Genomic DNA, 14009 nt, shown 5'->3' with positions numbered 1-14009 from the left:
CTTCGACGTATAGACTGTCAATAGGAGAGGTTCTAAAAGAACCGAAACAAAGTCTTAGGCCTTGGTGGTGAACAGGATCAAGTAGTTTTAGGTTGCTTTGACAAGCTCCACCATATACGATGGAGCCGTAATCAAGTTTTGATCGCACGAGTGATCTATATAAGTGAAGGAGGGTAGTTTGATCCCCTCCCCATTTTGAATTTGAAACAACCTTTAATAGATCGAGTGCCTTCAGGCATTTGGCTTTAAGGGATTTAATATGTGGCAAAAAGGTCAAATGTGAGTCGAAAATAAGTCCCAAGAACTTGGCCTCCTTGACCACTTTGATTGGGGTACCACTGAGGGTTTCGCCCAGTTCATTTGCAATATCTGATTTATCAGTAAGTAACTGATCTCCATGTTTCAGATGATGGACAGTAGATTTAGTACCTTTGCCTTTAATTTTTTGGACCATGTTCCATACATTGGACATGGGTGTCCGAGAATTTGTTTTAGATACATAATTTTGCCAAGATTGGCGTTTGTTCTGTTTAAAAGTACGCCGTGCTTTAGCATTTAAAATTTTAAATTTATTTAAATTATGCACCATAGGATGGCGACGGAAATAATGTTCTGCTTTTTTCCTTGCCTTCCTAGCTTGTTTGCTCTCATCTTTGAACCATGGTTTTCTTTTGTGTGGAACTGAAGAGGACTTTGGTATACACTCATCAGCTATGGAATTCAGTTCATCAGAAAAGCATTTAATAGCATCGGGAACGTCTACAAAAAGTTCAGGTTTAATTTTTTTGGAACACGGTGTTTCATATAAAGCCCAGTTAGCCTTCTTAAAATTTCGTCTTGATGATGGAGGAACATCGGATGGAGTTACAGCTTTTAACATAGTAGGAAAATGGTCACTTCCACAGAGATCATCGTGGACTGACCATTCGAATTCATTTAGTAGTTCTGAATTTGTCAATGACAAGTCAAGAACAGAATAGGTCCCTGTACCAGGGTGTACATATGTGCTGGAACCATCATTATAGATACATAAATCATTGTCAGAACAAAAGTCCTCCAAGAACTTACTTTTAGTGTTTGTAGTTACACTACCCCAGAGTGGGTTGTGCCCATTTAAATCTCCCATTATAATACAGGGCTTCGGGAGTTGCTCACACAGGGCTTGAAGATCAGTTTTGGCAAATGTCGAAGACGGCGAAATATAGAGTGAGCATAGCGGAAACGCTACATGTAAAGTAATTCTCACAGCAACAGCCTGCATATTAGTATTCAGTGAAACAGGGCTTTGAATAACGTTTTGTCTGACTAGAACGGATGACCCGCCAGTGGCTCTATCACTCGGAGGTGAAAAACAATGATATGCATTAAAATGACGAAGGTCAAATGTATCTGTTTGTTTTAAATATGTCTCCTGGAGAGATATCGCTGAAGGTGTAAAATTTTGGCTAATAGCTGTAATTCATGTAAATTAGTCCTCAATCCTCTACAGTTCCACTGTAGAATATTATTGGAATAAACTATCTTTTGGGGGGATTTATTGGGGATCTACCCCGCACTCTTTTGGAGGGCGACAAGTTATGTGCCCTAGAATGGGCGTTTTCAGAAACGTCCATATCTTCAAGAGACCCATACTTATTGTACAATTGAATTTTATTTTGTGATCCTTTAGGAGCTCTGCCACTTTGTTGTGTTGAAGCATCAGGCTGTGGCTTCGGTTTACTTTTCACCGTTTGTTCACTATCAGCTGTCGATTGAGATTTTGAATGTGACTGAGATGATGATGATTTCTGATCAGAAGACGACTTTGAGGTACTAGGAAGTGATTCCTCAGTCTGTGATGATATAGCAGGGTATAAAAGCTGTGGAGAATCGCAACTGACCCAAGTCAAGGTAGTTTGGCAGCCTATGGATGATTTTGTTATTTTAGAGCGTGACTCGGTTGCTGATTATGCTACTGCAGCATAACTTTCTAGAAGATCAGATCTTTTTACAAGAAGTTTGGCCTCAGAAAAAGAGATATTTTGAGTAAATTTGATTTTGTTTATTTCCATTTGCTCTTTCCAAACAGGACATTGTTCAGAAAATGAGGAATGGTTGCCTGAGCACTAGTACAATCTTCTGTTGTGTGTGTCTTCTCACCACAGTGAGCACACACAACGGACAATGTACAAGTATTTACACCATGGCCGTACTTCTGGGCATTTAAAACATCTCAGCGGGTTCGGAATGTACAGGTCAACCTTGATGTTGCAGTAACCAGCCTTCAATGATTTTGGAGTGAGTGAGTGAGTGAGTTAATATTTAACGTCACATCGGCAATATTGCAGCCATATCGTGACGAGAACATTTCTATATTGAAATGAAATATGTATACATTATAAACACCTGTCGTCAAAGGACAGTAAAACAACTAGAATATCACAGTTACAATTAAAACTAGTGTGGAGAGTTAAAACGAATACCACTATTTGGACAATACAATATAAAATACGGGCTGTATATCGCCAACAACTGAAGGTAGATCACCGTACTAGGGACCATGGGGACTTACATTAATTTTGCTACCTGCATGGACCCTAGCTGGATTTACACCATCCCCTCAGCCGTTGGTGATTGTAGGAAAATGTAGCCGAAATTTAAAATGACAAAAATACTACGATTAAAAATTGGTCAGTTTAGATTTCACTTTGAAAGTTTTGGGACTTACGTATCCTCTCAGGGGGACAATAATTTTACGCTACTTTAACCCCCTTTGAGGGTACAGCCACGAACAATCGCAGTTGACAATTCTTACCACCATGGTTAAAATATCAGCTTTCTATTTACAAAACATATTATTCAAAATTTATGTAATAATTCTATTTCCTTTAAAAATTCAATAATTAAATGATAATTAACATTAAAAAGATCCTTCATTGTTTTGACATTAAAATATTTATCCCTTGTGATGGCAAAATCAATACAGTCAAGCAAGATATGCTTGACTGTGATTCCTTCATCACAAGGGATACAAAACGGAGGATCCTCACCTTGAAGTATATATTCGTGAGTGTATCTAGTATGGCCAATACGACATCATCTTAAAATAACCTCTTCAAATCTGGACTGACAACCCAAGTAGGTGTAACCAATATACGGTTTTATTTCATGTAATTTATTGATACCTACTTGGGTGTCCCACTTCTTCTGCATCAGACCACGGATATAAGATCTAATGGTGGCTTTGTAATCACTGTAAGGAATAAGAAGTGGTGTCACAGATTTGTTGAGTGCTGCCTTGGCAGCAAGATCAGCCATTGCGTTACCAGAAATGCCTACGTGGCTTGGTAACCAACAGAAGACGATGTCGTACTGGCCAGTAGCAAGGTTATTATACAATTCAATTATTTCAATTAAAAGTGGATGTTTACATGATACATTTTTAATAGCTTGAAGGAAAGAAAGAGAATCAGAATAGATTATATATTGTTTACGTTTAGGGTGTCTTTGAATATATTTTAGAGCTGTTAATATGGCGTTAGCTTCAGCTGTAAAAATAGAACTATTGTCTGGTAACCTAGAAGATATTGTTTTGGATCCAGTGACAGTGGCACAAGCGACTGCGCCACCGTCCTTGGACCCATCTGTAAATAAGGATTTATAATTGCTATATTTATGTTTCAGTTGATTATATTCTTGTTTATACTGTAATTCATTCGTTTCTGATTTTTTAAGTGATGTTAATGTTAGGTCAACATGTGGCCTAACCAACTGCCAAGGAGGAGAAGAAAGAAGACGGGAAGGAGCTATATAGTTCAGCTCAATGCTGGAAGCAGCAAGAAATGGCTTAATTCTGAGCCCAAGAGGCGGAACAAGGGAAGACTTTTTGTTGTACAAATCCTCATAGAGAGGATTAAAAACACAATTAAATGCTGGGTTAGACTCATTAGAAGCTAATTTTGTAATGTATTGTAAAGATAGTTTGATACGACGTAAGTTGAGAGAAGGCTCATCAGCTTCGACGTATAGACTGTCGATAGGAGAGGTTCTAAAAGAACCAAGACAAAGTCTTAGGCCTTGGTGGTGAACAGGATCAAGTAGTTTTAGGTTGCTTTGACAAGCTCCACCATATACGATGGAGCCGTAATCAAGTTTAGATCGGATCAGTGATCTATATAAGTGAAGAAGGGTAGATTGATCCCCTCCCCATTTTGAATTTGAAACAACCTTTAATAAATCGAGTGCCTTCAGGCATTTGGCTTTAAGGGATTTAATATGTGGCAAAAAGGTCAAATGTGAGTCGAAAATAAGTCCCAAGAACTTGGCCTCCTTGACGACTTTGATGGGGGTACCACTGAGAAATAACTCTGGTTCTTTATGGGGTTTGTATTTACGACAGAAGTGTATAGAATTGGTTTTTGATTTTGAAAATGTAAAACCGTTTTCAAGACACCATTTATCTATTTTGTTTAAACACAGCTGCAGTTGCCGTTCAATAGTATGCATATTCTTACCGCGGCAAAAAATATTAAAATCATCCACAAATAAATATCCATCGATTAAATCGTTTAAAACTTTAGATAAACTGTTGATCTTGACGCTAAAAAGAGTGACAGACAAAATACTGCCTTGTGGAACACCCTGATCCTGATTATAATGATCAGACAGGGTAGAATCCACACGGACTTGAAATTGCCTGTTATTTAAAAAATTAGCAATGAATTCAGGCAAACGACCTCGCAAAGCGAAATCATGTAAATCTCTCAGAATGCCATATTTCCAGGTTGTGTCATATGCCTTCTCAAGATCAAAAAAGATAGACACAGCATGTTGTTTATTAATGAGTGCGTTCTTCACAAATGATTCCAGTCGCACTAAGTGATCGACAGTACTTCTGTTTTTACGGAAACCACATTGTATATCTGTGATAAGATTATTTGTTTCCAAGTACCAAACAAGTCGATTATTTATCATGCGTTCCATGGTCTTGCAAACACAGCTAGTTAGTGAAATAGGTCGATAATTGGACGGATCCGTATGATCACGTCCAGGTTTAGGTATTGGTACTACTATGGCATCACGCCATGAAGAAGGAAATTTCCCGGAAGTCCAAATATCATCAAATATTGATAAGAGCGTCTCTAAACAGGATTCTGGTAAGTGCTTCAGGAGTTGATAATGTATGTTATCAGCTCCTGTAGCAGTATCATGAGCTTGATCAAGAGCAGTATGGAGTTCATGAATAGAAAATGTTTCATTATAATCTTCCCCATTATCAGAATTGAAATTAATAGTTTTCTTTTCTTGTTGTTTTTGATATTGCTGAAATTTAGGTATATAATTAGAAGAGGAAGAATGTTTAGCAAGAGTTTCGCCCAGTTTATTCGCAATATCTGATTTATCAGTAAGTAATTGATCTCCATGTTTAAGATGATGGACCGTAGATTTAGTACCTTTGCCTTTTATTTTCTGGACCATGTTCCACACCTTGGACATGGGTGTCCGAGAATTTATTTTGGATACATAATGTTGCCAAGATTGGCGTTTGTTCTGTTTAAAAGTACGCCTTGCTTTAGCATTTAAGATCTTAAATTTATTGAAATTATGGACCATAGGATGGCGACGGAAATAATGTTCAGCTTTTTTCCTCGCCTTCCTAGCTTGTTTGCATTCATCGTTGAACCATGGTTTTCTTATGTGTGGAACTACAGAGGACTTTGGTATACACTCATCAGCTATGGAATTCAGTTCATCAGAAAAACATTTAATAGCATCAGGAACGTCAATAAAACGTTCAGGTTTAGGTTTTTCAGCACACAGTGTTTGATACAAAGCCCAGTTAGCCTTTTTAAAATTTCGTCTTGATGATGGAGGAACATCGGATGGAGTTACAGCTTTTAATATAGTAGGAAAATGGTCACTTCCACACAGGTCATTGTGGACTGACCATTCGAATTCATTTAATAGTTCGGAATTTGTCAATGACAAGTCGAGAACAGAATAAGTCCCTGTACCAGGGTGTAAGTATGTGTTGGAACCATCATTATAAATACATAAGTCATTGTCAGAACAAAAGTCCTCCAACAATTTACCTCTAGTGTTTGTATTTACACTACCCCAGAGTGGGTTGTGCCCATTTAAATCTCCCATTATAATACAGGGCTTCGGGAGCTGATCATGTAGAGCTTGCAGATCAGTTTTGGCAAAAGCTGAAGATGGTGAAATATAGAGAGAGCATAGCGTAAACGCTACATGTAAAGTAATTCTCACTGCAACAGCCTGCATATTAGTATTAAGTGAAACAGGGCTTTGAATAACGTTTTGTTTGACTAGAATGGATGATCCGCCAGTGGCCCTATCACCCGGAGGTGAAAAACAATGATATGCATTAAAATGACGAAGGTCAAATGTATCTGTTTGTTTTAAATATGTCTCTTGGAGACATAACGCTGAAGGTGTAAAATCCTGGACTAATAACTGCAATTCATGTAAATTAGTCCTCAGTCCTCTGCAGTTCCACTGTACAATATTATTGGAATAAACTATCTTTTAGGGGGATTTATTGGGGATCTACCCCGCACTCTTTTGGAGGGCGACAAGCTATGTGCCCTAGAATGGACGTTTTCAGAAACGTCCATGTCTTCAAGAGACCCATATTTGTTGAACAATTGAATTCTATTTTGTGACCCTTTAGGAGCTCTGCCACTTTGTTGTTTTGAGGCATCAGACTTAGGCTTAGATTTACTTTTAACAGTTTGCTGACTGTCAGCTGTCGATTTAGACTTCGAGAGTGACTGAGATGATGATGATTTGTGATCAGAAGACGACTTTGAGGTACTAGGAAGTGATTCCTCAGTCTGAGATGATATAGCAGGGTACAAAAGCTGTGGAGAATCGCAATTCACCCATGTCAAGGTAGTTTGGCAGCCTGTGGATGATTTTGTTCTTTTTGAGCTTGACTCAGATGATGTTTTTGCTACTGTAGCATAACTTTCTGGAAGATCAGATCTCTTTACCAGTTTTTTGCCTCGGAAAAGGAGATATTTTGAGTAAACTTTATTCTATTTATCTCCATTTGCTCTTTCCAAATTGGACATTGTTTAGAAAATGACGAATGATCGCCTGAGCAGTTGGTGCATTTTTTATAGTCACTGTCACAATCTTCTGTTGTGTGTGTTTTCTCACCACAGTGAGCACACACAACAGACAATGTGCAAGTATTTACACCGTGTCCATATTTCTGACACTTAAAACACCTGAGCGGGTTGGGGATGTAAGTGTCAACACTGATATTACAATATCCTGCTCTTACTGATTTTGGAATACTTGGAGAAGAGAAGTGGAAGAGATATGTGTTAGTAGGTTTTGTTTCTGAGTTTATCCGAGTTGTAAATCTTTTAACAAAAGTCACCCCTTGATCTTTCATTTCTGATACGATGTCAAACTCAGTCATATCTGCAAACAATTGATCTCGGTCTCTAACAATGCCTTTGCTCGTGTTCAGAGTCTTGTGTGGAGTAACTGAAACCGGGACTCCAACAAAGAGCTCAGTTGACAACAGGTTGGTTGATTGCTGTTTCCTGCTACATTCTACAAGTAGGGAACCTGAACGCAGTCGTCTGATATTTCGTACCTCACTTGCTATGCCATGTATACCTTTAGATACCGCAAATGGGTTTAATTTGAAAGGTGATTTGTCAAGAGTCTCGATCACTAGAAATCGTGGCCAGTATTCAACGGACGGAATAGACGGTCGTAGTTCATCATCATCATTGTCAAGTTGACGCTTGTTTCTTTTAATGGGGGTTGTGTAAGCCATAGTCACTTTAATATGGTTCATCATCTGAGCTCCCCACCCACCACGGAGTATCACAAGGACAATGCTAAAAACTAAAAAGTGGGCCTCCGACTTGCAGCACCAAGGATACTCAGATGATATACTCCAGCAGAAGAATTATAAATAATTGATCTACCAGATTGGCCCATGAGCCACCGCCTTCGGGCATGAGACTCTAGGCAAAATTCATATTATCATATTTCACAATCCAAAACGTTAGAGATCAAAAGTAGTGCCAAGAAAATTCGAACAATTCAAAATAATATTTGTGCAATGACACATACACAGTCCATGCACAGGGCTTGGCATGACCAGCCGATTGGTCGAACCGGGCCCATTCGACCACCCGTCTAGGCGAAGTCAGGGCCAAAGTGGTATATTGAGCAAGAGGAACACGGTTACAGGTCCCTATTGCCCTCAACCACCAGGATCCCCTCCTCCGCCGACACAGGGCCGCAACCCACGGCAAACGGGTTGGTGGACCAAATATCCCCCCGGGTCCACAACGGGGGTGTCGGCGAGCTCTTGGCGTTACCCAGCACCCACCATGAGGAGGTGGCTCGCCACGGGTGCCAAACTGTCTTAAGTACTCGATACTACCCGAAATGTCCTGACTGATGACGGCACATGTGCCAATAACTGACGTGTCTGTTCCAAACTAGAATCAAAATTCGCGTTCATTTAACACAAATGCTGTTTGCCACTGGTGTCACAAGACACAAATGAACACGCGAAGGCTGTAGCAATGGGTTTGCTAAGTACATGTTTCAATACGTTTGTGAATGGTCAGTTCATATACTTCAGTGATAAATGTCAATGAAACATTTATTAAATTTGTTTACTCTACTTTCATTTATTCAAACTATGCTATCATTTCTAAAGTTTGAATGTTTCAGAGACACCAACGTGTAGCATCACCAGAAAGCAGAACACTAACTCACTTGTCCAGTACCAGGATCTGTCCCTTATGGTGGACGTTCGAGACTACCACTGCTCCACCGCCCACAACATCTCCCTCCTGACCGGAAATGTAACAACCCTGCTGACGGAAGCTGACTCTGTACCAAGTGTCACGGATAACACCTCATCAGTAACACTAAATGTGACGGACTCCCATCTGGGCAAAGTAGGACTGCTGTTTAGATGTGACAGCAGTCAGTGGAGTATAGAGTGTGCTGGGGTGACTAAATTCGGTTAGTCTTAACGTATCCAAAAGAGACATATAACCAAGTGTATAAGCTGTTGTTGATCTAGCTTCTAAATATAGGAAAATAATGTAGTAACCATCAAACGTTTTGAGTTACTATCCTCTCACTTCAGTAAACTGTTCTAAACTAGATTTTTGCAATACATTCTATTCTGTTTATAAGTACTGTTAGTTGTCGGTCAAGAATTTACTGTTTGTGAACTCTCCCTCTTGAACGCAGTTTATCTCCCGTCTGTCCGATATACCCCTCGCCGCATCCGGTGCACTTTATGACATATATGAGATTCTGAGGTGCGCCTGTCATCTTTTCATGTACTTCGAAGATTTGATAAGTTTTGAACTGGTATACATTTCCCTCTATTAGATATTGGCGTGTATCACAATGTGATCTCTCGCATTTTGTTACAGATTATGTTTTTTAACAAGGCTTTTACAAAGTTTGCCATCTTCAAAATTTGCTTGATAATCTTTCCATGACCATTGCTTTTAATCAACTTGCCCTCTGATAGTTTATCTTTTAAAATGTCGATTTTTTTGTACGGACAGGCGAGGTTCACAAACGTTAGTAAATAGTTAAGGATTTCGAGGGTTTAAGGTGTATACAATTGGAAGGACAATTCATGATTTTTTCCTTAATGTTTAGCAGTTCACTTCTGTTCAATTGTTTTGCTTTAGCAAGAGAATAGTTCACTACTTGTCTCGTTGTTTCTGTGTTAAATAAAACTTTTAATTCATTTAGCCTGAAGTCTACACGGTCTGGATTTGAAACTATGCTGCATTTTCTTCGCGCTAAAGAGTAAAGAACACTGTCTGTTGTGTGGCGTGGGTGACATCAGTTGTAGTCTAGATACTGTTTTGAATCTGTTACTATATATTGTATATCCTTTTACAATGTTGTTTGATATTGAACCGTGCACATCAAGGAAAGGAAGATGTTTACTGTTTATCTCTCTCGTAAAAGACAAACGTGGGTGTAAATTGTGTAGCATGTTGGAAATCAAATTCCAAATCACTTTCACTTCGTTTCCAGAGAATAAAACAGCAGTCATCTAAGAATCTCTTCATTGATGTTGAAATTAAATAGTTCGCCAAACGTCTCTTCTATTTTAGAATATAGTTCCTCTAAGTATCCTAGAACAAAGGTTGCATAGGTAGGAGCCATATTTGTGCAGTACCATTAACTTGTTTATAATGGGAACCATCAAAACGAAAAGTGCTATTGTTCAGGATGAGCTTTATTCTTTCGGTAATGAATTGCTTAGGTATTCGATCTGGAATCACAGACAGACGTTTTTGTAGCCAGTAGCTCATAGCTTATATTCCTAGATCATGTGGACTATTGGTGTAGAGATTAACAACAAAACTTACCAAGTTTCCCCCCTCTACTGATTTGGGGAGACTATTGAGGAAATCAGTATTAAACTGTAAATGGGTTTTGACGTGTTGGGTGAAAAAAGAAACGCACGGGTAATTTTTCAACCCACTTTAGTCCCAGTCAGACTATAAAAATATTATGACACCAAATTATATTGAATACTAGTACATGTTTAAATGAGTAGTCACCAAAACACATCACCTGGTAAAAACAGTAATCATAAACACGTAGGTTGACAGATTTGGATGGGCAACGGTGTGGGCGAAAATGTTTTCTTAAAACCCAAAGAACTGACTAAATGCTTATAGAGGGAAATCTTACCGCCATTCATTAAAGAGGTAAAATCTTTCCCGTTTACGAACAGATACAAAATTTTCAGCAGGATAACGGCACACCTCATACAGTACGCATCACAATGAACTTCTTCACCAGCCAGAATATAACCGTGATTCCATGGCTCTCTGTATCCCCAGATTTTAAACCACTTGAACACCTCTGGGATTATCTTGATCGACGGCTTTAACGACGTCAGACGCTTCACAAACTACGGCAAGCATTGTAGGATGACTGGACTAGAAAGCCCTGGATGCGGATCCGAACACTTAATCCGTGTATGCCCAGGGGATCCCAATGATTGCTCCAAGCAAACGGAGGTCACAACCGGCACTGACATTAAAGCCGGTTCCGGTGCAGCGCTGGGGTTGTCGTGACATAAACGTACCTTCATTTGGGGAAGCTTCCCATTGACTCTCATCATACAAAGCTTGATATCTGTGAGGGGTTTATTTACTGTGATCAAAATACCGATATTTTGTTCCCAGATGAACCTAGGTGCGTTTCGTTTTTGAGAGAGTATATATCTTCAAAATTGCTTAACCTATGTGTTGGACATTGTGGCCCCGCAATAATAGGTCGTAATTTTAAATCATTCGCAGATTGGGTGATAGACTTTTACTGAACTTAATAACCGCACTTTTGTGAATTTGAGGAAGTCTGTAGAAGATACATTCATTTGATTCGAAATTAATCAAGTAATCTTTTTTTATTTACTGGAATAGGAGTCAAGTATATATATATTTTTTTAAGATTGAAGATTACTGGTTTTTCCGAGCTTTCTGGAAGCTTAATATATACCATGTGTAAGAATGTCTAGTGACAGCTGCAGTTAATAGTTAGTGTCCATGAAAACTGTCACAGGCTCCGTCTTTATCGGACTTTTGATTCACAATGAATTCATTTTGGAGAACGAGTTTAAGGCTTTCTGTTTTTACCTGAAATGTTAGATCTACCTTTATAAGAATGTTCTGTGAAAGGCAATTCCTTATATTGCTCAAGGACTTTATCAGGGGCTTTATTTTTACCAGCTTTAGGTGTGAAGTTACTTTTGTTTTTAGCGATCGTCACATCTTCAGTACCTATGTCATATTCAAAATGGTCTCTATATGTATACATATATGTTGTGTTTTGGTACACACACGCACGCACGCACGCACACACACACATACATACATACATACTATATATGCATGCGTGCATATAAACATCTTGAATCTTTCAATTTATGGGTAGTAAATATCCATAGATATATGATTTTATGTTTACATCCTTATAGCAACATGTACTGAACGTCAGTATTATACTATCGTGGCTTCTTAGTTTAGCCATTTCATTTAACAGCCAAAAGAAACCGGAATGTAACATCACCAGTGACAACGACACAGAGGTTCTAACCCTGCACGAGGAAGTGACATTGACCGTGGATGTTACTGCGTATTACGATATCCGGGGCTCCTACTGTTCTGTAGATTCAAACTTCACACTGCAGACAGGTGACGTCTCGCAATTACTACATGCTGGTGACCGGGGTCTTTCACCAATAACATTCAATGTGACTGAAACACACTTGGGTGGGGTAAGGCTGCTATTCAACTGTCAAGTGCAGCACTGGAATCTCTGCTGCGGCGGTGTGACCCGACTCAACAACAGTGAGTAATGTGTGTTTCTTGAGTGAGAGATCCTAAAACCACAAACATATGTCCCGTGCCAAAACACAATAATGCTTATATGTAACGATATCCTGCCACGGGTTACCACTATCCTGTCACTATTTGGTTTGTTGTTAATTGTATTCCATGTGCAGTGTATCCTTACATCATGCCCAGAATCTAAATGCTGGGCACCGGAGATGGGCTTCACACATTGTGTCCATTGTGCGTTATGAACGTAATTGCATGATATTGTAAAATAATTTATTTATTCAAACCTACATGTCAATATTACCTTTGTGTGAATGATAAAAACTATTTTCAATATCAAACGATGATTTTTACCTTGCACATACCAGAAGTATTGTAGGCTCAGAACTGTACGATGCCCACGTACTATAACTGTACTCATTGTGCATGAATAACACAGTAATCTGATTCAACTTATCCTCGCAACCCTTGGACACGACGCTGCGTGTATTAATTAAAAAATCGTATTTCCATGGCGTGACTTTACTTACAACAATTCACTGTCACGTTTCATATCAGTCCTTGCCAATTTACAAAACAATTCATATTTATTACGTTGCCTTCATCACAATGTCTTGCCTTCTTTCGATCGACTACACGGTCGCGTGTCCCAATTTCTGCATATGCGGCGACGGCGGGTGGTTCTCGGGTGACGGCTTAGTGTAGCAGATGTTTATATATACTCCTTAACATTGCCACGGGGTGCCCTCGTCGTGTTGATCATATTTTGATGTGATGTGAACCACAACCTCTTCCACATTTCATCTCATATCACTTTTGGGTCTATTTGAAATTATATATCATGCTCTTACTTAAACTTCCCCTATGTTACAGAAAGAAAACCAGTGGACCAAGTAGCGACATCCTCAGTGCTAATCATTTCTGCTTCTGTAGTTGGCAGTCTGGTTCTAATCGTCGTCGTCGCCATCGTCATCGTGTTTGTCGTTAAGAGAAAGGTAAATCGTATAAAACCACGCTCGTCAGTTCAATCTTGTTCGCCTCCATACATAACTGTGGGGCAACCCACATGTGCTGCTTATGCTGTCGTGGAAGTGAATAACTCTATACAACCACCATCTGGTCCAGGTCGATCCCACAAGGTAGATGTGATCGATGCAGGAGGTTATGCTAGTGTCGCAGATGTCGTCACTAACGGTGAACACACATCTCCTTGGCCACCAAAGGATGAATCTGTTGAATTATCTGCACTATCTGCAGATAGGCCTAAGAAGGAGATAGGTGTCATTGTACAGAAGATTGTCCCAGAAGATGATCAAACATTTGTTAATGAACTTTATGCCTCTGTAAACAAGCTGGAGTATACGACAACAATGAGTGATACTACATCAGTATGATAAATCATCATTTTATTGCATCAACAGTATGATTTGCTCTGTTTCAAGTTTCGGAATTCAATTAAATTTCAATCTAGTTCATCTTTTTGCTACTGAATTGAGGGGCAGTGAGATAGCCTAGTGGTTATCAGTTTTTTCGTCACGCTGAAGACCAGGGTTCGATTCCCCAAAATCCGAGAAGCCCCTTTCTGGTGTCGCCCACCGTGATATTGCAGGAACATTGCGAGGTTAGATAGGGACA

At 39.3% G+C, this 14009-nt stretch overlaps 1 protein-coding gene across 1 annotated transcript in view; it reads left to right on the top strand.

Annotated features, from left to right (window-relative positions):
• LOC137288108 (uncharacterized) overlaps window positions 1-13768 on the top strand; it is a 32056-nt gene extending 18288 nt beyond the window's left edge. Inside the window, exons 2-4 of the mRNA XM_067820544.1 lie at window positions 8713-9013; window positions 12076-12383; window positions 13248-13768. Of these exons, the coding sequence (XP_067676645.1) occupies window positions 8713-9013; window positions 12076-12383; window positions 13248-13768 (1130 nt within the window). The remainder of the gene's footprint in view (window positions 1-8712; window positions 9014-12075; window positions 12384-13247) is intronic.
• The last annotated feature ends 241 nt before the right edge of the window (window positions 13769-14009 follow it).

Source organism: Haliotis asinina, chromosome 1 (assembly GCF_037392515.1).
Source record: "Haliotis asinina isolate JCU_RB_2024 chromosome 1, JCU_Hal_asi_v2, whole genome shotgun sequence".
In the NCBI taxonomy this organism is placed as follows: Eukaryota; Metazoa; Mollusca; class Gastropoda; order Lepetellida; family Haliotidae; genus Haliotis; species Haliotis asinina.
The sequence above is the reverse complement of the archived record's forward strand: the minus strand, read 5'-3'. Positions and strand labels throughout refer to the sequence as shown.